Source organism: Monodelphis domestica, chromosome 8, assembly GCF_027887165.1.
Source record: "Monodelphis domestica isolate mMonDom1 chromosome 8, mMonDom1.pri, whole genome shotgun sequence".
Lineage (NCBI taxonomy): Eukaryota > Metazoa > Chordata > Mammalia > Didelphimorphia > Didelphidae > Monodelphis > Monodelphis domestica.
The window spans coordinates 188,994,760-189,021,475 of NC_077234.1; the positions used below are offsets into that span (position 1 = coordinate 188,994,760).

At 40.0% G+C, this 26,716-nt stretch overlaps 1 protein-coding gene across 3 annotated transcripts in view; it reads left to right on the top strand.

Annotated features, from left to right (window-relative positions):
- The window catches only part of EDAR (ectodysplasin A receptor), a 119,642-nt gene that overhangs the window by 71,224 nt on the left and 21,702 nt on the right, over positions 1-26,716 (top strand). For all 3 annotated transcript variants that reach the window (XM_056807974.1, XM_056807973.1, XM_056807972.1), the window contains exons 2-5: positions 4,760-4,828; positions 6,405-6,527; positions 9,129-9,310; positions 17,055-17,140. In XM_056807974.1, coding sequence (XP_056663952.1) covers positions 4,778-4,828; positions 6,405-6,527; positions 9,129-9,310; positions 17,055-17,140 — 442 coding nt within the window. In that variant the 5' untranslated portion in view covers positions 4,760-4,777. The remainder of the gene's footprint in view (positions 1-4,759; positions 4,829-6,404; positions 6,528-9,128; positions 9,311-17,054; positions 17,141-26,716) is intronic.

The window sequence follows — 26,716 nt, forward strand, 5'->3', positions numbered from 1 at the left end:
AGAGAAAGGGAGAGAGAGAGAGAGAGAGAGAGAGAGAGAGATGGATGAATAGATAGATAGATAGATAGATAGATAGATAGATAGATAGACAGACAGACAGACATGTGAGCAGGGTAAGTAGGTTAAAATCCCCAGCCACAGTATTTTAAATTTAAATTAAATCCCCTAATATCTAAATTGGACCAGGCACTACACTAAGCATTGGGTATACATCGGATATCCTGAAAAGGGACAGACAGAACAAGAGAGACAGGCAGAAGACAGAAAGAGAGATAGAGACAGAGAAAGAAGAGAAGTCAAGAAAAAAATATTTTAAAAGTAAGTCAGCAGTGTGTAAAAGACTGGCCATGGAGCCCCAAATACCCAAATTCAAGGCTTGATTCTAATACTATTAGCTCCTCTATCCTGGGCAAATCAGTTAACCTAAAGAAACTCACTGAAACAATAAAGTACCTCATCTTAAACAATTCTCCCAAAATATTGCCTCCCATCTTAACAATGCTTTTATCAGAATTGTTAATAAAGTAGAAAAATGAGCCCTTTTGGAGTTACTTCTCCTGGAAGTGGTATAGTAAGTAGGATGGAGATGGCACAGGCTATGGTGTCAGAAGACCTGGGTTTGAATCTCAGCTCATCCCTAAAATGATCAAATGAAAGGATTAGATTAGGTGAACTTGAAGGTCCCTTTCAGGTCTAAATCTGTGGTTCTAGGATTGCTTTCTATTCTCTAATGGAAAAGGTAAGAGTAGGAAAATGACCTAAAGGCAGGGAATTGAAGGGTGAAAAGAAAAGGGCTGGGCTAAATGTTCTTCACACCATTTCTAAATCCATAATTGTGGAGTAAATGAATGGATGGATGGATGAATGAATAAATAAATGAATTGTACATGACTAATTCCACAAATTAAGTAAACAAGATTTGAGTGGAGTGAGAAAATGCAGTGGACCTCTGGAACTATTTGAAGAACTATAGCCTGGAAAGCAAAAAGTTTCTTCACTACTACAGGAGACAGTAAAGGATAATGGGAGAAGAGTGTTAATAGCTGAACCTGGTATATTGTGGAAGTGATTTGTGATCATCTCATAATCAAATTCTCAAAGCTAAAACGAACAGGATGCCAAAGTAGAAGGCAACTCCTAACACTGGTTCCTGATGAGAATGAGCTCCGTTAGGTAGAAATCTCAAAGATATCCCAGTCTATTTTCTCCCCTGAAATTCTAACGACAATGTTTCATTTTGCTAAGGCAGGTCTGGCTTCAGAAATGGAATCTAACTACAAAAATATCTTATATCTCCCTTATATCTCCCCTTACTTTTACAGAAATTATATCAAAACAATCATTCTGTCTCTGCCTCTCTCCCTCTGTCTCTCTGCCTCTCTCTTTCCCCCATCACCACCCCAACCCTGGTCTGCCTCTCTGTCTCTGTCTCTGTCTCTCTGTCTCTGTCTCTGTCTCTGTCTCTGTCTCTGTCTCTCTCTCTGTCTCTCTGTCTCTGTCTCTTTCTCTGTCTCTCTTTCTCTCTCAATCTCTCTCAATGTGTGTGTCTGTCTCTCTGTCTCTATATCTCTGTGTCTGTCTGTCTGTCTGTCTCTCTGACATAAGGGTTAGGGTGATGGTCTCAGCTAGGAAAACCTGGGTTTGAATCTTGCCTCTTGACATTTGCTAAGTGAATGACTATAGATAAGTCAGTTAACAACTCTCCACCTCCAGTTCTTCATCTGGGAATTCTTCCCCAGGGGAAACAGTTCCTACCTATCATAGGCTTGTTGTGAGGATCAAATGAGATGACCCATCAAGAGCATTCTGCAAGCCTTAATGTGTTATATAAATTTTATCTATCATCATTATTAGTATTAATTATTAAAAGTAGCAAGATGGACAGCACCCTCAAGTAGCCAGGGAACCTGTTTCCATAAGCCTCTCAATAAATGTTTCTGGTTTATACGAAATTGAGGCAGGCACAGCCCTCCATGGTATTTATAGGGAGCCTCTCCAAGGCCCTGCTATAATTAGAAGTCAAATTAAATTAGAAGCCATTCCTATTACATTTGGAAATCCTCCAGCATACTTGGGCTCTCTGAGGGGGAGCCTCTCTGTCTCTTCTCCCAACTTGATGGAAAACCCAACTGGAGCTAACCATTAGGCCTCAGAGGGAATGGAACAGCATTTAGAGAGCCCCACTCCAAGAAAGGAGGGATTCTACCCCTTTCCAGCGGGTTCCCTTTTTGCTCTTGCTCCTGTTTTCATTTCTCCCCTTCCCCACCCTGTCACTCCCTTCACCCCACCTCTAACGGCCCCCCTCTCCCCTCCAGCCCCGGGAGTCATTTCCTAAAGAACCAAAGGTACCGCATCACTCCAGCCTTTCCCCTGAGCTTCCTGCCCTGACCTGCTCCATGGCTGGGAGGCAAACATACTGTGAGTTCACTGCTAGGGTGGCAGGGTTCTTTAATCTTGTCTCAATCTATTTAGTGTTTAGAAATGTAAACTTTGGGGCTCTCTAAGTTAATTTAATCGTGTTGCAGGCTGTACTCAAGAAAAGCAACAGAAACCAGTCATTAGAATTTTTCTAGGAGGTTCTAAGAAAGAAGTTTTTAACAGGGGGTTCATGGATCCCCCTCCCAAGAGGTCCATAGATTTCAGGGGGGGCTGTGGGCTTGAATGGGGGGGCGTGCATCTTATTCTCACTTATGTTTGGGATGGTTTTATATATGTGTATATATCATATATATTACTATGTAATATATATGATATATAACTATATGTCAGATATGTCAGAATATATTATATTATATATATTATTATGTAGTACATATAATATATGTTCTAGTATATTATTATATTGTATATTATATATTATTCTATTATATTTATATAGTATATATCTTTATATAATATAAAAATATTATATTATATATTTTGTGTATTGTTTATATTTTGTTATAGTATATCATATTATATAGCATATAATATATTGCATATTATATTATGTATTTTACATATAATTTGTTTTATTTTATATCTAGTATATGTGATATATGTTATATATTACATGTAATTATATGTATGTTGTATATTACATAAAATGCATAAAATATAATATATTTATGTGTTTAAAAACATTATTCTGAGAAGGGGGCCAGAGCATCACCAAAGGGAACCATGATGCCAAAACAAGGCTAAAAACCTCTCTCTGTGAGAACCTGGAACTCTTTACAAGAGATATCATAGGACCGTCGTTGTGACTGCTGGGATCAAATGTCAGAGCCACGCATCATATCCAGGATGTTTCATTTGCAGGAAGTCCTGGAGCACTGCCTCAACTTCCCATCTTTACTTTTAAACGTCTCTCTTTATCCCAGGAGTTACTCTGGGGAAGGGGGTGACTTTCCATAGCAGTGGTAATTTGGACTGACTCCATCGTCATTTCTTACTCCAGACTAAAGGAGGGATGCCCTTTAAAAAAGCAAACAAACCCTTGCTTTCCATCTTAGAATCAATACTCTGCCGGAGTTCTAAGAGCAGTAAAGACTAGGAAATGGGCATTAAGTGATTTGTCCAGTCACACAGCTAGGAAGTATCTGAGGCTAGTTTGGGACCCTGGATGTCCCTGCTCCAGCTCATGCCCTTTTAAAGTTCTGCTCCTGTGGACAGCTGGGTGTCTCAGCGGATGGAGAACCAGGATGGAGAGGGGAGGTCCTAGGTTCAAATCTGGCCTCAGGCACTTCCTAGCTGTGTGACCCTGGACAAGTCACTGAACCTCCATTGCCTAGCCCTTACTGCTCTTCTGCCTTGGAACCAATACACAGCATTGATTCTAAGGTGAAAGGAATTAAATTAATAAATAAAGTTCTGCTCCTATTTACATGATGATTGATTTATGAAAACCACGAGTTGAGAGCCTAGTGCTTTGGATACTTTATTGGGCCACGATAACAATGGGTAGCCTTTTCAGAGAAAAGGATCCAGGGGTGACATAGAGGGAAGGGAAGAGGTTAGACTACTGAACTCCCTTCTACATGATTACATATTTTATGAAGCGTTGCAATGGACGGACTCCCCTATGACCCAAAACTTTGGCCAGCTCTCTTCCTGGGGGCAATGGGGGGAGTTCTCATCTTGGGTGTTGTGTTAGAGCCTCGCCTTGACCAGAGGCCAGGATGGGACCTCGCAAGGCCACAAATGAAAAGACCTGACATCTTCAAAGCCCATCCCAGGGATTAAACAACTAGCCACTCACCAGAGGGCTTTGTCATAGATTCTTCAGTGTTCTCCTTTTTATTTTCTCTAGGATGTACTCCCATGAGTGGGTGCACTTCTGGGTTAGGGCCACAGAATCAGCCCCAAGGGAGGAGGGATGGGATTTAGTTTGAATAAAGCTTTTTTCTTTCTGTGTGCACTGTTTATTCCTCTGTTTAATTAGGGCCACATAATAGCTTCATGGATCACACATCCCCTTAACCTGCATTTTTCCTAAAGGCAGTCTTGTTGAACAGGTTGGCAGGAAGAGAGAGCATTCATTCATTCATTCATTCATTCATTCATTCTTTCATTCATTCAACAAATATTTATCAAGAGTCTACTCTCTCCAAGGCCATGTGCTAGGCATATCTCCAGGGGGCATGAAGTTGGTTCCTGGAGAAAAAAACAACACTGCTTTGTATTTAAAAATAGAGGCAAAGCATCCTGGTGAAGTAGGGGCATCCTATGATGTGTTCAAGCCTGTCCTGCCTTGTACTAATGAATCATGTCTTTTCAGGTGACTATCCCAGAAAACATGGTCCACGTGAGGGACTACAAATGGACCCATTTCCTCCCCTTTTTGGTGGTAAGTATGTCTCATCTCTAAGATTAGATTTCTTCTTGACTATTTCAATTCATTCTTTCTTCAGCTCACTTTAAGTGGCTTCATATTTTGGTGCAAAGAAGACTGATTTCAGTTAAGTTCTGTGAATCTAAAGATTTTAGCCCTATTTTCCAGCCACCCCCAAACCACTCAATGTAGAAGCAGCAGTTGGTATGAGAGGTGTGAAGTGCCTCCTTTTACATGTGTGTCATACCTGAGGGTGTAGGGATGCCTAGCTGTGGCCTGTAGTGCTCCGAGAGCCAAGGCCGCAGACTAGCATTCACCTAAATACATGGGAGCCACGTTGGGGTGGAGATTTGGGGACAGGAAGAAGCCAAGGTGAGACTTTCCCATCAAGTAGCTGATTATCAAAATAACCTGAAGAGTAGGCCAGGCTGGCACTGGGCATTGGGCTCCACCATTTATACCTTCCACATACAAAGAGCAGAAGGACTCAACTACGAAGTTTACAAATGTTAGCCTGGCTAATGAGTGGGCATAAGCCTAAAACAGGGTATATAACATTGTGTGCGTGCATCCTTACTTATTGTCTAAGCTTACCAAAGAACCAAAAAAAAGCAAGAGAGAGAGAGGAAGGAAAAAATAAAAAAGTGGTAGAAAAAATATCCTTAATTTCACAGAAAGGGGAAAAAATTCACAATTAAGTTTGCTTATTAAGAACTTCCTTTTAAAAAAAACCCATTATATTTCATCTGCTCGTCCCATTAGAGCTTCTCTCAGGCTCCAGATGAGGTCCCAAACACCTCAGTGATTTGTCCAAAGTCATACAGGTAATATATAGCCAAGCTGGAACTTGAATCCAGGTCCATAGACTAAAATCCAGAGAGTAGCTATCTACTTTCTACAGAGTATACAATTCAAAGACTTTATTGGATCAAGTGAGATAATATATATGATTGGTTTTCTAAACTTTAATGCCTTCCTTAAACACCAGCTATCCTCAACATCATTATTGCTATTGCGGGTATTATTGTTATGTACCTACACGAACGGGTCCAAAGACATTTGGGAAAATGATTACACACCAACAAGTGACTACAGGCTCTTAGTGGTGACTATGTTGAAAGAAAAAAATATGAAGGTAAGCTCATAAACTGAAGAAACATTCCACTGAATGGAGCCCTTCGGAATACAAAAATACTTCTACATGCCACCTCACCTTTGCTTCCTCCTCTACCATCATGCTAAAAACTACGAAAGACTTAAAGGCTGCTTCCCTTCCAAAGGTGACCTCTTAGCTTTCCATGCACTTGTCATTGGGCAAGTGTACAGTATTTAAACTGAGTCAAGGGGGGCAAGAGTGGCTCAATGGATTGAGAGCCAAATCTAGAGACAGGAGGTTCTGGATTCAAATCTGAACCCAGACACGTCCTAGCTGTATGACCCTGGGCAAGTCACTTAACCCCAACTCCCTAGCCCTTACTGCTCTTCTGCCTTGGAACTAATATTCAGTATTAATTCTGAGACAAAGCATAGAGATTTAAATTTTTTTAATTGAGTCTAAGAAGGCCAATGTTGATTCCTATTTTGGTGGCAGGTTTCCCTGATGTACCCGGCCAATGCTGAGTATTCAAACTGTGGAGAGAATGAGTATTATAACCAGACCACAGGGATGTGCCATGACTGCCCCCAGTGTGAGCCTGGAGAAGAACCATACATGGTAAGTCCTAAATTCATCACTTCCACCAGGTTGTTTCCCAAAGCAGACTAGCCAGAGATCACTCCTGGATGAGCACAACATGCCAAGTCCAAGGGGGATAAAAGGAGCAATGGGTTTACCTGATGCAAAGGTTCCAAAATATGCATGAATCTCTGCTCCGCGTTCTACATGACGTGGGTATAGCTGGTCTTTCTCATTATTTAACACTGAGATTGAATAACGTGATAGATCCTGCACTTAGAATGACGATCACTGACACCTCCCTGCTTGATTAAACATATTCCAAATCATCTTCACCACGTTTAACAGGAATTCGTTTTTAAAAAGATATCCAAGGGGGCAGCTGGGTAGCTCAGTGGATTGAGAGTCAGGCCTAGAGACCAGAGGTCCTGGGTTCAAATGTGGCCTCAGACACTTCCCAGCTCTGTGACCCTGGGCAAGTCACTTGACCCCCATTGCCTAGCCCTTATCACTCTTCTGCCTTGGAGCCAATACACGTATTGACTCTGAGACGGAAGGTAAGGGTTTAAAAAAAAAATATATATATATATATCCAATTATAGTTTCTGCATCTATTTTCTTTGGGTAGAAGGTCTACTACATATAACTATGCATTGGACTAAGAATTCTTTTTTTGTAAAAAGAGGTAAAGAATACTCGTTTCATCAGCACGTATACTAAAAAATTAGAACAATTAGCATGACTCCTGTGCAAGGATGACAACAAATTCGTGAAGTAGTCCATTAAAAAATTAATAAAAGAGGCAACAGACAGTTGCCCATCATGGAACTCATAATCTAACAAGGGAGACAACAAGCAAACAAATATTTACATACAAAACATATATTTACATATATGTGTATATAAATTTATATATATATATATATATATATATATAAAGAGGGGGGGAGAGAGAGAATAAATGGGACATAATTAACAGAGAGAGGGCACTAGAAATAAGAAGGGAAGGTTTCCTGTAGAAGATGGGATTTTAGTCAGGACTTAAGCTGATAGAAGGAAATGAGGAGGGAGAGCATTCCAGGCAAGAGAGACAGCCAGAAAAATTAGTCCAACCTTCCCTCTCATTTTTTACAGCTGAGGAAACTGAGGCCCAGACAGATTTGATTTGATCATACAAGTTATAAGTGGCAAGATTGAGAGCAGAGATAGGATTTGAACTCCAGCCCTCTGACACCAGATCCTCTTTCCAATGTAGCAGGCTACCTCACTTCACAGACAGGTACCAGAAGTTAGGTGCCAGGACCCAAATTTACTAATGATTACTACTGTATTCTCCTTCCACTCCCCTTCCCCCTCTACATACACACACATACAACTGCTGGTGTTAGTGTCTGATGCTGAATGTAGTGTTGAGGTCTATTCCTTGCCCTTATTAGGAAGCCTTCCTCACCCTGGCTGGGGACAATCTGGCTGAGCCAAAAGCTTCATTATTTGCCTATTGAAAAGTTGCATTATCAGGCGTTATGAAGAACAGAGTGCCAAAGCAGTCAGAGAACAACCATCACCCCACATCAAGCTCCCATGGCCAAGCCAAATATGGTGGCTGCCGATGGTAAACTTAGAAGAACAACCTGTTAACCTTATTCACAGGGACAAGCTGGGGCCTCGCACATCTCTGAGGCAAAAGCAGGCCTTGGTTACACTGTAGACTAAAAAGAGTAAAATTCTTTTTTTTATTTGAAATTTTTTATTTAATTAATTTAGAATATTTTCCCATCATTACACGATTCATGTTCTTTTCCTTCCCTCTTCCCACCCTCCTCCCATAGCTGACATGCAGAAAAAAGTAAAATTCTGTAAAATAAAGATGGCAATATTAGAATCATATGGGTTACAGGATTTTGAGGACCCAAGCATGATACAAATGCTAGTTGTTATTATTAATAATAGTAATAATAAAACAAAAAACTATAAGCAAAGGTATGGGCATTCCAGAGATTCAGTGATAATGTTAATCAGATAATCCACGATTAATTCTGCTTCTTGTTTTCTCCTATTGCTCTCCTCCCTCACTTTGCCCCTGAAAAAAGGCCGGGGAGGTGGTAGTAGGGTGTCTCAGTGTCTCAGTCTCAGTGGTTTGAAAGCCAGGCCTAAAGATAGAAGATCCTAGGTCCAAATTGGGCTAGTCACTTAACCCCTATTGCCTAGCCCTTACCTTACACAGTATTGATTCTAAGATGGAAGGCAAAAACAAACAAACAAAAAACCTTAGAGAAAGTCTTCAAACTTATTAATATTTATGGGGGGAAATGAGATAAATTTTTAAATAATTTTTAAATTGTATTTAAATTTAATTTAGTTTAAAAAGCTGACTCTGGTCTTCCCATAGGGGAAAAGAAAGTTATAAACAGGGTTACATTCATGTCCAGTTTTTTAGAGAAATTACCCAAGGGGAGGATGGTTGCTTGAGATACAGATCCTGCAGGCAATGGCAGCAAGCAGACTAACCAGTAGGATATTTGCTGCCTGCTGTTCCTGCAAGAAGTAATACCACGGGGGCAACTGGTAGGGCATTCTTGGGACAATTGAAAATAGAGGCATTACAGCTTGGGGCCTTCCTGGGTTTTCTTGTTGTTCCAGACCTGTGGCTATGGCACCAAAGATGATGACTATGGCTGTGTCCCCTGCCCTTCAGAGAAGTTTTCCAAAGGAGGTTACCAGATTTGCAGACGCCACAGGGACTGTGAAGGCTTCTTTCGAGCCACTGTCTTGACTCCAGGTGACATGGAGAACGATGCAGAATGTGGACCGTGTCTCCCTGGGTAAGGACTAAATGTTATTGGATCTTCTTTCCTTTTCTACAGAAAACCTTGAGTTCTCTATAAGGGAAGGACTCGAGAATAAGATGAGATGCATATGTATTTGTAGTATTTTACTGATGAAAATGTATTTTGGGGGGCAGCTGGGTAGCACAGTGGATTGAGAGCCAGGCCCAGAGATGGGAGGTCCTGGGTTCAAATCTGGCCTCAGACACTTCCCAGCTGTGTGACCCTGGGCAAGTCACTTAACCCCCATTGCCTAGCCTTTACCACTCTTCTGCCTTAGAACCAATACCCAGTATTGATTCCAAGATGGAAGGTAAGGTTTGTTTGTTTGTTTTAATGCATTTAAGTATTTTACAATGGGTGATTAAGTCATTTGGGGATAGTTAGGTGGTTAAGTGGATAGGGTGCTGACCCTGAAGTCCCAAAGACTCATCTTCCTCAGTTCAAATATGGCCCCAGACTCCAGCTGTGTGACCTGCCAAGTTACTTAACCCTATCTGCCTCTGTTTCCTCATCTGTAAGATGTTAGGTAAGGAAATGGTAAATTGCCAAGAAAATTCCAAGTGGAATCAAGAAGAGTCAGACAAGACTGAAACAACTCAACAACAACCAATTCAGTCAGTTAGAATATTATTTATATAAGAGGCAGTTTTATTATTAACAGCTCAATCCTGGATTCAGGAAATGTGGATTCTGGTAGGGACCACACTAGTACAGTCCAGCTATGGAACAGTAGGCAAATAGCTCACCATTCTGTGCCGTGGCATCCCCATCTGTGAGATGCTACCTGCCCTGAACTGGAATCCTTGAGAGATTTCTCATGAGAATCAAATGGCAGGAAAATGCTTCGGAAAGTGAAAGACATTCTATGAATTCAAGGTGTTATTATTCATATTTTATAGAAGGCAGTTTAAATAACACTGGCTCTGGAATTTAAAGACCTGGTTTCAAATTCTACTACTGATAACCTCCATAGTCCTTAATTTCCTCAGTTTCCTCACTTGTGAAAATGAGGAAATTGAACTGAGTGACCACAGTTCTAAATTGTTCAGATTTCATTGTTCAGAGGCTATTAAAAATATTAACATTTAAATTAATTTAAAATATTTCTAAACTAAAAATTAACCCAAGTTTGGGGTTGCAAAGGTGTTGAAGCATGGGTTGTCTTAGAGCTTGAAAAGCCTCCTCTTCCAAAAAAGGCAAAGATGTCAAGACTTGACCTTCTGGCAAGAGCCTGAAAAGGTTGTTCCAACTTGTGGATGTTGTTGCTAGTACCCTCTAGTGGCCTGATATGTAATAATCCTGATATATGGTGCTACCACTTAGAAATGGGGAGCACAATTTGGTACTTCACTAAAGGAAAGAGAGAGCAGGATTTTGGAGTACACAAAAGTATCAAAAGTTACAAGATCTATTTTAGATGAGAAAAAGAATAGAGGTTCTATCATTAATTCAACTCAATTCAATTCTATTTGACTCAAACATTTGTGGATTGCGTACTGCATGGAAAACAACCCTCATTCAGCTTTGTTTCTGGGATGCAGAAGGTCTATACTTCAACCTGTACTTAAAAGTTGGGAAAAGCCAGGTGTGGTAGCACACACCTGTAATTACAACCACCAGAGAGGCTGAGGCAGGCAAAGCTTTTAAGCTTGGGAGTTCTGAGCTGTAGTGAGCTGTCTGCAGTAAATTTGGCATTGATGTAGTGGACCGGTGGGAGTGGAGAGCCACCATTTTGACTAAGAAAGGGTCAACCAGTCCAGGACAGAAATGGAAAAGGTCTTGTTTTGTGTCAATCAATAAAGAGATCTGGCTCATGAGTAGGTTCTACATTTTGAGCCTGAGTAAAATATGAGGGAGTAACAGTATTGTTGTGGGTTTGTTTTTTGTTGGGTTTTTTTAGAAAAGCATGTGTGGGAGTGTCTAGAAAAATTAAAATAAGCATTTTGAAAAATTGGTATAATAAAAGTCATCATCATATAATAATGTCCTCATGAGAACTTGAGAAGAAATTGAAAGGGAGAACAGAATGGAAGATTTAGAATAGATGCTTAAACTTTGCTCTAATTCTTTTAAAAATGTGTTTAAATTTTCTCCCAAGATATTTCTTTGAATTTTCTTTCTGTTTCCAGTACTTGTAGATAACAGTTAGCCATATTTCTTTCATGGATGCCAAGAGACAAAGGAAGGGAATGGATCTGGCCCATTACTAAAAATAATCCATCCCAAAAGCCTGAAAGGTAATGTAGAAAGGTAGATAGACTACTGGCCTTGGAGTCAGAAATATTTGGATTCAAATCCTGCCTCAGGCTCTGACTAGCTATGGCCCTAGACAAATCCCTTAACTTTCCTGTGCCAGTTTATTCATCTGTAAAATGGGGATGCAGAGGGGTGTTATGATGAATCCTAAGGTTCCTTCCAGCTCTCAAACTATGATCCTAAGAGACCTACAAAGAACAGAATTGCTAACAGAGGTGGAAGGTAAATCAATACAAAAATTAAGTCAGTAAGGCTACAAATTCAGCACTGTCAATGCTGAGACAAGAGAAACCATGGAAGAATAAGGGCATTTTGAGCCCTCTTGTGCTAGCTGTTCATTTAGAGCTCTAAGTCCCATATCTACTTCTGTAGCAAGCAAGAGCCTCTATGCCATAGCTGGGCACATGAAAGAAAATAGTAACCTGTACACTACATGAAAGTCTTCCCTTTATGAGTTTATGACAGCCCTTTCCCTCTTCTGCAGGGTTGAAAATTAGGAAGAATAAGAACTAGCCAGAGGCACAGTTCCAATAGATTTCTCTATAAACCAGGCATGCACAGCATCAAACAAACAGATTTTCATTCAGACGTTATTGGTCCAGATGCTGACCATCTTATCAATCCATTTATCTGGTTGTTTCACCTGTGTAAAATTCTGCCCTCCAGTGCAACCGAGCAATGTGGACGGTGCAGTGAGCATATAAGAAGAGCTGTGCACTTCCTTCTAACATAAGTTAATCTAGGGGTTTCTGGCCAAGTTTTATGTGGCTGCAAATCATAGAGCACAAAGGTCTCAGAAGAAGCAAGATCACAAATAATCAAGCTCAGTGGAAAGAAGCTCTGTAGGCAGTAGATAAAGTGTTAAGTAAAGTGTAGTGCTATGCATCTCCAGGGGAAATTTGCACCTCAGAAATGGAAAAATAAAAATTTAGGACGAGGAAAAAAAACTGTCATAGCAAGAAAGTCAGAAGTCAGACAGACAACTTGTGTATTATTTTGGAACACCCATTCAAAATGAGCTAAAGGAAGGCTTTTAGCATATCTAGTAGAGAACTTGATGGAGAATTATGGGAAAATGTGGGCAAGAATTACCCAGGATCCAAGGGCTGCAATCTATATCAGTGGGAGAAGTTCCCATACCAGTAAAGGTAGACCCAATAAATGTTGGCCATTTAATATGAGCTCCCTCTTCTTCAGTCTCTGACAAAGAAGTGGCCCTTCTCCTTGGCAAGGTCAGCCCCTCTTTGCCTATACCCAATCCCCTCCCCTCCCATCTCGCCAGCAGATTATATCCTTCTCTTACAGGAAAAGGGGAAAGGGGGCAGAGAATCAGTTTCCATGTTGGTTCTGAGTTTAAAAACTAATATTTAAAATAGGCCCAACCAGTCCTATGACCACCAAATCTAAAACAATGTCTTCCTTTCCAGTTTCTTCCTTACCACTGTGTTAAGTCTTAAAATGTTACCTCCAGTATTCTCTAAGCCATTCTTTTGAATGCAAGGCACATTACAAATAACTGCTTCCCTCCTTTTCCCTCCCCTCTTAAAACTAAATCTTTGGCCAGTGTTTGATTCACTAGAACCCTTTGAGGGCAAGGACTGTTTCTCATGTCTACCTGTATTCCTAATGCCTTGCCCATAGTAGGCACTTAATAAAATGCTGGCTAAACTACATAATGATGGAACCTCCCACTTCCCATTTTATACTCCTACTTTGGAGAATAAACCTTAATCTTCCATGGCATTTTACTGGGAAGAATTGGGGAGGGAGGAGGGGAATTGGCAAGTTAGTTTAATTAGATTTATGAGAGGCTGTTTATCTTTTCCCAATCCACTGTGGCCATTAGGCTGTGGATCCATATTACCTTTTATTTATCTTATAACTCCACAAGTATCTTTGGCCTTCCCTTCTTGATTGTGGTTTGGCAAAAGGCTCTTTCCTCATTCACTACGGGCTTTGCTGTGAATCAGAATGTGGCAGTGGCACTCTCTTGAACAATAGCCAGTACATGGGGCTTTCCTGCCCAGAAGGACTTGGGGGATAGACCAAGGGTTGTGGGTACAAAAAACAGAAAGAAAGAAAAAAGAAAAGAAAAGAGGAGAGGTCAGATTTCAAAACCACTCTCAGGCATCTACTCATGTACTAAAGATGCTCAGCTTGCTCACTGACGTGCCTTACCCTCTACCCTTTAACGAGCTTCTAAGGTAGGATGAGAAGAACAGCAATGCCCCACGTGGTCCTCTCTGTGATTCAACATTTTTAGAGGGATGTAGCAAGCCCCCGGGGTGTCTACTATAAGTCATATTTCTAACCAACTGCATCAAGTGCCTTTTTGGCGTAAGGGAAATTGGTCACCTATATAATAAAGCCAAGGGGCCATATTTAACTGTCCATTTCTGGCCTGTGTGCCTTAAGAGAAATCCAAAACATTTAGAAAGGAATTCACCTCCATGATGCCAGATCCATATGCCAAGCCCTGGAAGACTCTGGCTCTGCCTTCCCCATTCATCCCACCTCTGGGGACTGCCTCAGTCGCCTACTCCATGTAGACCCAGGTTCTAGCCAAGTTTTCCTTCACTCTCCAGCCATCTCCTCATCAGCCACCATGCTGCCTGCGTAACCCAGGCCTCCACACAATGCTTCGTCCACACTAAGAACTTAATATTATTCTTATTCCTCCCCCCAAAAAAGAAAGCTCAGAGAATGTCTAAGGAAGAGTCCACATATGACCAATAAGTTAGAATTAGACGATAATGAGAGATACAGAGGAGTATAGACTTCAATCTAGAAGGGTCCTGAGAAATCATCTGGTCCAACTGCCTACTTTTACAAACAAGGAAACTAGCTTCCAGAGAGGGATTGGTGACTTGCCCACTGTCACATGGCAAGTAAGTAGCAGAACTGAAATTTGAACCCAAATTCTCTGACCCTATGCCAGAGCACTTTCCACTGTACAACTGCAGAATATAAGATTACTTAGCATGAAGTGTATTAGATGGTTCAGTGGCCTGGAGTCAGGAAGATTCATCTTCCTGAGTTCAAATCTGGCCTCACGCACTTACTAGCAGACCTTGGCAAGTCATTTAACCCTCTTTGCCTCAGTTTCCTCCAGAGAAGGAAATGACAAACCACTCTAGTATCTTTGCCAAGAAAACCCAAATAGGGTCATGAGGAATTGGACACAATTGAAATGACTAAACAACAAGGGGATCATTCATTAATAACTGTAAACTCTTTGGTAGATTACAGAATAATGCATTATTTCAAACTGCTTTTCATTTCCATAAAAATGGGTCAAGGAGAATAGAAATGATGGTTATAGTTGATATAAATAAAGAATTCTCAACAATAAAACTGTTAAACACTAACATATGCAAGCAAGAGAAATAAAAGCTATCCTCCTTCTTAGGAATTATTTTTAAATGACATAGATTCACATATGCCCAAGATGGTTTTAGGTGTGGTTTTTCCTAAGGGCTGATGGGCTATACTAAACAAAATTTGAGGTCTTTTTTCAACCCAATGATAAAATAATTGATCAATACGGATGCATAACTCCTTAGTTAAGTTGAAAACTTGAGCATTACAAGGGCTGTCTTGAGGAATGGGAATTTAACTTTCTTTTTGGTCTCAGAGGGTTGAGTTAGGAGCAACAGGTAGAAGTTGAAAAGAGATAAAATTAGATGATGCTTAGAAAACCTTCCTAATGGAACTATCCTAAAGAGGAATGGGCTGTTTTAAGAGATAATGTGTTTCCCCTCATTACAGTCTTATAGTCATTTGCTATAACAGAGCTTCATTTGGGGCACAGGTTGGGCTAGATCATCACTGAACAAGTTTAAATTCTGTGATTCTGTGTGAATATTCATTACTTTGCCCATACTACTTCCTGTCTCACAGGAAAACAGATGGACACTTTCCTTTAGGAAGGTGTGTTTGAGAAATGAGAAAGCTCCTAGCCCATCTCTCTTCAGAAAGGGTTAAATATGGACAGCAAGACTAGTAGCTGTGTATCATCAGAGAAATGTTTTGCATACTGATTAATTAATGTTTATGAGAAACAAAGGGATCCTAACATTTTAAAAAAAACACATCGGAGAAAGGCAAAACAGTAATTATAATAATGTCATTGGTAGTGTTCCAAATTTATTAAGGTCTGGAGTTGAAATTCCTATACAACCACCACTGTAGAGACCAAGCTGTCAATAATAACTGCTATCAGTTGGGTGTCTGACTCTTTATAAAGCCAATGGGAAAAAGGAAGGATAAAAAATTATTAAATAACAACAATGGAAAAATCCAATAGCAGGGAAAGATTTTTCATTTCTAGAATTGTAATAAAGGAAAATGTTGGCACTCACTCTCTTTATTTAATATACTTTTCAGATTGTGATAAATAACATTCATGATCTCCGCTAAATGTTTATGTTTCTGGAAAACTGGCGCACATTAAGACAGGAGCCAAAGTCAGTGGTTAAAAAAGATCTGTTGCAACAAATTCAGGCTCTAAAAGATGAGAACCACCTGCTCTGGCACCGAGAGGGAAGGAATGAAGGAACAGCGGGAGGGAGGAGAAAGCATTTATTAAGCACTTACTGTGTGCTAAACACCACAAAAGGAAACAAGAATAGCTGGGGCAGATATCTCTGTCACTTGTTCTAGAGGGAATTGATCCCATAGCCATTTGCTCTGATTCTTGGGTCTGTCTTTTAAAGTTGGGAGGTCATAAGGGTATCCCAGAGTGAGTGCCATTTTGGGATAAAGAATGCAAAAAGTTTTCTCCTCACCCTATGATAAATTGAGCCTCTCCTTTAGCTCTATGTCATCTCCTTTCCACATTTCAATCAAAGTTTTGCAGTTATATAGATCCTTAAGGCTAGAAACTGCCCTCTGAGGAGGAAAAGGCTGGATTTAAAGTACAGGCTGGGCTGTATTTCATGCTACCTTAAAAAACCGACCCCTAGAGACCTACTTGAAACAGCTGAGGAGCCATCCTTCTAACTTCTGTCCCCATTACTGGCAGCCCAGATAAACAAGATTATCTTTCATCCAAAGGGCTCCTTCTTTCCAGGTTGAAGCTGCAGCAACATTCAGTCCAGGGACCCTGAACACAGTAGGAGCTTCATAAAGGTTTATTATTGATGACAATGATGACAGGAATCAGCTCAACCTATATAATGCCAAAGAAATCAAAAAGCAAAGAGAAAGAGAGGATATTCATTCATAGGTGGGGGAGAAATCAGTTCAGTCCAAAGAATATTTATGTGCCCTAGAATGGATAGAGAACCTTTGGATTGGTGGGGAAGATGAAAGCTGAAAATAATCAGTCACAACTGATAGGGTCATCAAATTGTCAATAAGGAGCCTGTTAAATCATAATGATTTTTATCTCTTACCATAATGAGTCGCCTCTTATTTACTCATGACTTTATGCTCACTCACCTACATTATTTGTTTTACCTTGTCTTGTCCTTTGGTGCAGTTACTACATGCTGGAAAACAGACCAAGGAATATCTACGGAATGGTTTGCTACTCCTGCTTACTCGCACCCCCAAACACCAAAGAATGTAAGCTGCTTTTTTAGTTTCATTTTGCATCTTTAAATAAATTAGAACAATAATATTAATAATGATGACAATAATCATAATATTAGCAAGATCATTTGCATTCTTTCCAAGAGAGATGACCCTAATGCATAATCAAGAAACAGCCTTAATTAACATGAGTCTTTTTTCTAAAGTTTTGGAAATTGGGACGTTTGGGGACATGGGAAAAATTAGTCTACCTGGCCACTAATTACTATGTCAGAATCTTAGAGTATTCAATAAATAAAGAATAAAAGATCACATCCTCTAATCCTCACATTTTCCAAAAGAAGAAATGCTCTAGAAAGTTTTTCAAGACACAAAGCTAGAGAATATCAGCAAGCCCTTGGGGAAAATCTCTTCCTATTTTCTCTGAGGAAACAATCCAGATAAATTAGAACCATTGATATGCAGCTAAAAAGGACTTTTAGAGGACATCTAGTCCAACTACCTCTTTTTAGGGGTGAGGAAAGTAAGGCCTAGAGATGTGTTTTGCCTGGGCAAATCATGTATCCTCTGTATCCTAAGCCAGTGGTGTCAAATTCAAATAAAAATGAGGCTACTAAATCACACCTAAAGGTCTCTTTAGGTCACATATTGACAGAAAAATACATATTAGCATTATCTGAGTTCTAGCATCTTATTTGTTGTCACAAATATTTCTCATTTACATTTTAATCTGGTTCCATATGCAGGAGTGTAGTGGGCCACACTTGCTTTATGTGCATTATACCTTTGCTCTAAAACAGTTCTATAGAGTTGCAGAAAAGGTTCTGACCTGCATTGATGGAGGAAGTTTCCTTTCCTGGGACTACCCTCTACCCATTAAATCACAGGTCCAGTCCCTATCTCTACCTTTAAGGAGCAGGCAACAAACTAAAGATCTGAGCTCCATGAACCAATCCAGCTTGGGACAAAAAGGGTCGACTACTTGGGTGATGAATTTTGGGAAGAAAACAGTAATTCACAAAGGCTTTATAAATTAATTAGTAATTTAATTTTATCCCCTCTTCAAGAAGAAAAATAAAGGCAACATGATGTATCCTTCCTGCAAATCTTTTAGCACACAGTAAGATAAGACAAACTTTTACCATTCCTTTTCTCACAGTATGTTGCCTTGTGACAGGAGAGAATAAGGAACAGCTTTTTGGTTAAAAGTTTATTATTTGGGGGCAGCTAGTGAGGTTCTGGCCTTAAAACACTTTCCAGCTGAGTGACCCTGGACAAGTCACCTTTGCCTAATTCTTACCACTCTTAGAACTAATACATAGTATTAATTCTAAGATGGAAGGTAGGGTTTTTTTTTAATAATTTATTTGTTTATTTTTAAGTAGCAAATACCTTTAACGTGTTTCCCTTATAACCCTCCCAGTTGAGCAAATTAAAACAAACAAAAAACAAAGCCTTCATATGTGGCTTTGTTGGTCCAGCAAAACAAATTCCCACATTAGCCATGTCTTGAAATGCACATCTTTCTGCATTTTCACTTTATTATCTCTCTGGGAGGAAGTGAGTGGCATATTTCATTTTTCTTCCTTTGGACTCATGATTTATCACTGCAGTGATCAGGGTTCTAAGGTCATGCAAAGTTATTTTTCTTCATAATGTTGTTATCATTGTGGAAGCTTCTAATTCCATTCACTTTGCACTATGTGCATTTTAAGACCTTTTCATTTTTCTCCACAATTGTCCATTTCATCATTTCTTATGGTCTAATAATATTTCATTACATTCATATGATACAATTTATTCAAAAGTTCCCCAGGAGAAGGGCACCCTCTTAGTTTGGGGGTATCAAGAAAAGAGCTGTTATAAACACAAAGCTACACATAGATCCTTTTCCTCTTTCTTTTATTTCTTTGGGATTTTGGTTTAATAGTGGTAAAATGGCAACTTTCAGAAAAGAAAGAAGAGAAAAGGGGGGGGGGGGACATAGAAAAATATCTCCTCCCTCTCCCTGCCTCGAATATTGAGAAGATCTACACCCAGCATTCTTCAGCAGCTCATAAAAGACTGTACTGGGTTGGGACAGGGAGTATCTCAAGAATGGTATAGAACAACCTCCCTCTCCCTCTTGGCAGGTCTTCAAAAGCATTAAAGTAGACAAACATGGTGCTGATGGATTTGCTTGCTTTTTCAATCTGAGAATGTCTACACCACAATATATAAATGGATATACAAATCAGGGGAAACCTTGGCTTCCCAGGAGGTTATCATAATGACCCATGAGGAAGAACTGGCTACCACCACCAACCAAATGAGAAAGTCAATGGAACTTTGTCCTCAAATGGGAAAGTCAATCCAATTCAATCCCAAATAACTTGGCAATACATTCCTAATTTGACAGAATGGTAAAACACTACCTCCCTATTTGAAAATATACTTCCTACTTAGAAAAGAAGAAATGTATTTTGTTTTCTTCCTGGAGGCTCATTTGCTTGAATTCTTTCCCAGCTCTCCTGAGTTTTGCACTTGTGTATCTTCAATGAAGGTCGAAATTATTTGGTGTTACCCCTTGCGAAGAACAAGGGTTAGTTTCAATAAGTATGTCGTAGTGGAAAAAGGGGATAAAGTCACTGAGTTCCAAAGAATTTAGACTTGTTCTTTTGAATACACATGGATTGTGCCATGGAATGCCTGTAATTTTGACAGGCAAATCCTCCAGAGAGTGATGAAACCAGACCTAATATTTGAAGCTTTTAAATCCTGTGTAAGTTAAATGTGCAACAACCAATTGTTATTAAAGACACAGTCCTGGGAAAAGGTAGAGTAGCATGATTGATAGAAATCAATGACCATTTATTAAGGACCTACTATGTGCTAGAAAGAGCTTCATGCAGACCCAGTCCTGCAACCAGCTAATTATGTGATCCTTGAACAAATTATTTTACCTCTCTAGTTATCCTACATTTGGATTTAGAGAGGATTTGGAATAGTTGGAGTTTTAGAGGGTAGCATGTAGAACCGAAAATCTAAAACATGTTATGAAAACATGTTTCGTGCAATTCTCAGTTGAAGTTACTGTTCTCTGCCTAACAATCAGGTCACAAGTTTCCCTTTCAATGTTAGATAGGCCTAAATCCACAGTTCTTTTCTTAACTAGGACTTTTTTTTCTGAAGGATTAAGGATTTTCATAAGCACAACCATATGAAAAGCCTTAAAATAGTTTGCTTTAGCCATCTTCACTGAGATTTCAACTCTCTTTGTAGTTGAGTCCATTCAAATAAGCCTTAAGTGACATGGAAGGGTCCAAAGGTCTTTGTTATTCAAACCCACTGAAGTTACCAAGAGGATCCTAAGAGTGCCAGGAAATTTGAGGAAAATAACAAAGTGGATAGCTTAGGACTGACAGTCTTTGAACACTACAGTCTCCAGAGAATTATAACTCAGCATCCCACATAGGTGTCAGTAGGAGGTGTGGGGAGGCTATAGTAGAAACCAAATTGAGAAGCTAGGTTGGCTTATAGACCTCTATTTAAAAAGAGTCCTTTTCCAGAGGCTTGAAGCAAAAGAGCAAAGATTCCAGGTCCACCTCCTCTCCCTCCCTCACGCCCTTACCTCATCTATATCTTTCCATGTCCAAGAAGATGCCACCCAATTGCCAAAGCCAGCCTAACCTAAACAATCCTTAATTTCTGTTTTACAAGATGTACTTGGTGGAAGAATCTGTATATAATTGTTATCTTATCTCCTTCCTATTTGTGATATGTTTTCCTATTTGTGTGTATGTATGTATGTATATATCTACATATACAGGTATCCTAAAGCTTAATGCAATTTTAAGCTATTAAAGATATATTTAATATATAACTATTTTATCTATATGTGAAATACATATTTATTATTTATGTTTTTAACCCCTGCCTTCCATCTTAGAATGAATACTCTGCATTGGTTCTAAGACAGAAGAACAGTAAGAGCCAGGAAATGGGCGTTAAGTGACTTTTCCAGGGTCATACAGATAGGTACGGGTTAGGCAATGAGGGACGTGACTTGCCAAACACCTAGGAAGTATCTGATGTCAGATTTGAACCAAGGTCCTCCTGTCTCCAGGTCTGGCTCTCTATCCACTGAGACACCTAGCTGTCCCCAGTTTACTATATGTGAAATGATAAATTACAACCTGACCACTGATAATTGTGGAATCTTGGACCCACTCTGCTTGCAATCTGAGAAGTTCACCACTCTTTAGGCATCCTGGTACCCTCTTCCCCTGCTCCTGGAGGCTTACAATGTCACTGCTAGATTTGGTGAGGATGCCTTATTGTGTCCTGCAGCTGAAGAACCTGGAATGTGTAAAAACACTAGCTAAGCTATGATCTCTAAATAGGGAAGTTTGCAGGGAAGAACCTGATGTCCCCAGCCTTTATGGCTGTGGTCCTAATGGGTCTTCTTATCCTCTCGTCTGCTAGTCTTGTCTAGCGCACGTCTATAGCGCACATAACCCAAGCTGAGACCACCATACTCTTCCCCGTCCATCCTGAGCCTGACAAGACAAACTGCAGTCTACGTACATTCCCTCGTTCCTGCCTGAACCCTGTTTAAACCTCACGTCTACTCTAAGAGATGTCAGAATTTCAAGCAAGGTTGAGGTTGAGGTTTGGTCACCAAGCATACCTTAGAATGTTGTGATGTGTTCGTAACCCCAAAGAGAATAAAAACTCTTCTTTTATGGAAGAGGAGGAGGAGCAGGAGGGGCAGGTGCTTGTCTCCTTTGGGGATTTTTCCCTGTTCCCCCAAAACTTTCAGGCATAATTAACAAAAGATCTAGAGAAACCGGCTCTTTTGGATTCACCTTGTACTGCAGGTGCATTCATTGGCACGCTCTTTAAAACCACATCCAAGGCCTGAAGTTGGCACTTTTGGACAAAATCTGCCCAATTATTTTCATTGATAATAGGCTTAGCACACATGTAAAAACTGTAACACCTACTTATAAAAATGTGAAAGATGCTGGTGTTCTGGGGCTAGGGAGGAGCTCCAAGGGCACATGGTCCATAGCATTCCCAAGGATATTAACATCCCATTCTAGCAAAAGGGGACAAATAGGGAGGGGGTTCTAGCTGGACGGTTCCCATCTGCCAAGGAGGACACTGTGTAAAAGCCACAGGTGCATGACATAAGGCATGATTTGAGAACATCGTAGTCTTTCGTTCTTTGTGTTCTCATTGAGGCCTATAAAAACGTCTGGTCCCAAGGCTGCTCTATGGCTCATGGATAGAGAGCCAGGCCTGGAGACAAGAGGTCCTGGGTTCAAATGTGGCCTCAGACACTTCCAAGCTGGGTCACCCTGGACAAGTCACTTAAGCCCAATTGCCTCATCCTTACTTCTCTTCTGCCTTGGAGCCAATACACAGTATTGATTCTAAGACAGAATATGAGGGTTATCGTTTGTTTGTTTAATGTCTGGTTTCCCATCAACCAGTTCTTCATTTTGTAAACTGCGCTAGCACTAAAAATAAAAGAACCCCATAGGAATGGGACTTGGGCATGCTTGTCAGTCTGAGGTCACAGAGTTGGCAAAAGGAGAAATAGACGCTGAGGTGAGCACGCTAATTCTACAAAATTAACTCATCTTCTGTCCAGTATGTCATCCATGCCTTCTCTAGGACCCAAACGATAGAGGAGCACATTGGGCTGAGGGCTAAGAAAATGTTTTCCAGAAGATCTCACGCAGAGTCAGACTACCACAGATAATCAGGCATCTGTGTGTTTTTCCAGCTTCAAGAGGGAAGGAATAGCAACAAATGTTTTGAGACATACTGCCTCGTCCTCTAGTGTGTTAGAACCTTCATGGTCAGCTCCATGGGACTCCTTAGACACAAATATACTCCAAGGGAGTTTGGGAGGAAATGCTACCTTGGTCACCTGAAGCCTTTCTTAGCAAGAGGTTCTGATCCCTCTTTCCTCTCTCCATTCCCAACTCTGAATATGCTTCAGGAAACAAGCAGATAAATTATGTCTTTGAACCAGTGGAGATCAATTCCACAGAAAACATGCTCCAATACTACGACACTTCTATGATCTCACTTATACTCCATGGCACAGATACTCCAGTGACACAGATCATCCTTTCTCAACCTATAAGATTCTTGTTCTTGTCTTTTCATGGATCTTTCAGACACTTGTTAAGAGGTCTTCCTAGAATTCTAGATCCTAGAGAATCTCCCACACCTACTAAAGTTCTCCCTTTAGATGTTTTCACATTTCTTGGCTACCAGTGAAACATGCAAGCTATCCATTTGCCATCTCTTGCTCTCTTCATATGACCAAATGACCTCCTTTTCTAGCCACTCATTTCTTCCAAGCTGCTACTGATAAGTAGGTCATCTTGATATGCCATAGACTACTCCTGCTACCAGGCAACAGAGAAACAGAACAAAGAAAGGCTCAAACACATGAAATATATTGGATAGCTCAGGCTTCAGGATGGATGGATGGATGGATGGATAAATGGATGGGTGGATGAATGGATGGATGAATGAAAAAAATATTTATTGCTTACCTTTGTAAAGCACCAAAATATTGGATATATGAGTGGAAAAGTAAAACAATCCCTTTTCTCAAGGAGTTTTTGTTTTCTAATAGAGAAAACACACAAAGGAGGTTTCTGCTGCAAGGTAGATGGGAAGATTCAGTGGTACTTATAGGGCACCAGCAAATGTAACCTTATTAATCATGAAAGGGGCAAAGTAGAGAAAAGGGGATAAGAGCAACTTCCAATGTCAACAAATGAGAAAAAAATGTATTATTCTCCCCAGCAAGTTTGAAAATAAGCACAGAATCCAAAACTTGCTATTGATTGAGTCTTTGTCAGCCTAATGTCCTCTTAGAAAAGTATGTTGGTTTTAAATGAATTCTCTACTACTCATTCATCTGTACATGGCATGAAGGATTCATCTCCATGGACAATTAACCATTCCTTAGGCCATTATACTTTGCTTTTAGTTCAATCAGACCCAATCCTAAGGTCATTCTTCAGAAGATTAAGTCCTTTAACATTCTCCTGCATCTCTAGCTATTTGTTTGCCTCAGTTTCGTTATCTATAAAATTGGGATGATAATAGCATCTACCACACAGGGTGGTTGTGAGGATGAAGTGAAATAATAATTGTGAAGCATTAGCACGGTGCCTAAATACTACATAGTAAATACTACATAAATGTTACCTATTGTTATTTTGTTGTTATTGTTGTTAGCTGTACTTCAGTTTTCTCCTCTATAAAATGGGGGAATGTGGCTTGGATTCAGTGATCTCTTAGGGTCCTCCTCTCTCTCTCTCTGAACCCATGATCCTAGGAAATCTGTTGAATAGGTAAGTTCCCTACCTACCTTTACAAAGATACTCATTCTCTGACCAATCTCAGAATTTGGCAAAGCAAAGCTACCCCACAGATCATAGGTATACAATCCATACACAGTGCATATATACAAAGCCCTGCTAGCTCCATAGGACCCGCTAGACTTTGTGTTCCTCTGGTATCATCTTCAAAGCTCCAGGACTGCTTCCACAACACGACGAGGCATTGGAAAAGGAATTTAATGGTGGTCCAAAAAAAAAAATCACCAACCCTAAAAGAGTTTGGGATGAATGGTACCTAGAGAATATCACTTTTTTCTCCATTGGGTGAAATGCAATTGGAGGGAGGGGCAGCTAGGTGGTTCAGTGGATAATAGGCCAGGATTAGAGATGGGAGGTCCTGGGTTCAAATTTGACCTCAGATACTTCCCAGCTATCCTTGGAAAGTCACTTAACCCCAATTGTCTGCCCTTACCACTCTTCTGTCTTGGCACCAATACTTAGTAATGGTTAAAAAGAAAAAATAAAACATACACCACCTTATATATTTCTAAATTCCATTAATATATTTCTTCATGTTATATCTTTATGTGGTATAATATTATAATAATCCTTATATTATAATTATAAATAGACTACATATTTGATTTCTTATATATGGACTTTTACCTCATCCACTGTCTTTCATTCATCAAGACACAGACTAATCAGTGGATAAATCTTCATCCATGAAATCCACTGAAAATATATATCCTATAGCTTTATTGATACAGACCTCAAAGAAACCACAAAGGCCACTGAGTTCAAACCCTTTATTTCATGGAAAAGACAACTGAGGCATGTGGTGGGTTAAGTGACTCATCTACAATCATATAATTAGTAAGTGATAAAGGATTCCTTGATTTATGACTCATAAGATCATAGATTCAGAGCTAGAAGGGATGTCAAAGGCGATTGATTCTAAATGCCTCATTTTACAGATGAGGAAACTGAGGCATAGGGAGATTAAGTGATTTGTCTAAGGTCCCACAGCTAGTAGGTGACAGAAGGTCCCTTGGCCTATGACTCATAAGATCATCGCTCTAGCATTTTAAAGGACCTCAGAGGCATTCTAGTCTAACAGGTAAGAAAACTGAGGTCCCGAGGAGGTTAAGTAATTTGTACAAGGTCACACAAAGGAGTAGGCATCAGAGATAGTATTTGAACCCATTCTCGGTCTCTGAGTCCTCAGGCTCAGTTCTTTCTAAACCATTCCTTCTGCCTTTTGTTGTTTGGGTTTTTTTTTTTTTTAATTCTCATTACATCTGAAATTGTTTAAAATCCATCACTTTCTTTCCATTTTTTCACTCTCTCTTTAATCCCTTCTTCAGACCATTGTGCTCTTTCATTTTTAAACTACATATATAAGTATTTGAGAAAACCGCTCTAACGTATTTTCCTTTAGAATTGTCTCTTTCCTCTCTATCACTGACCTCTTCCACCATGAGGCTAATTCCATTCCTGGCTGCTTAGCTACCATAAAAGAGGCCATTTATGTGGAAATAGCTCTCAGTCCTTTCCTCAACTGCCTATGGAAGAAGGCAAGGGTTTAGGTACCATTCAATTCCTCTCCTTTGAACCAGGAAGCCATTCTCAACACCTCTTTCCCACATCACGCTGGTTAAGATGCTTTGGGGAGCACCTAACCCCATTCCAAGAACTTCTAGGAGATTCCTTTAGGTATTAACTCTTTGCTGAATGGAAGGATGGAAAACAGAGCACGGGAAAGGAGGCAAAGAAAGATGGTCAGGAAGTGAGGAGTAGCTTACTTAATTCAAGGTCAGAAGATTAGAAATACCATTCAGATAAATCAGTAAAAGGTAAAAGACCTTTCCTGTTACATTCCTTCCCACAATCTGACCATTTGCACTCTCCCACTCGTCATCTGTCTCCCACCCAGAATGCAACATTTTCTTCTTTAGAACTTCAGGATAAATGAACCACTGGACTGTGTCTGATGTTGCAACTGAGGCCAAAGAGCAGAGCAGGAATCGTTCAATTAGCGTAAGCCAGAGTTCTGCTAAAGAAGGGAAAGGGGGGAAAAATGCAGATCCAATTGGGGAGCTGGCAAGCCCCAGCCTGTCACTTAATCCAAAGGGCAGACAAAGCTGCATCTAGTCTATGCTGTTTGGTTCGGGCTAAGAAAAACTATTGTTGACTTGTTGCAGCCTGCAAGAATTGTTTGGCATCATAATTGTTTAATCAACTTTTGCCAGAG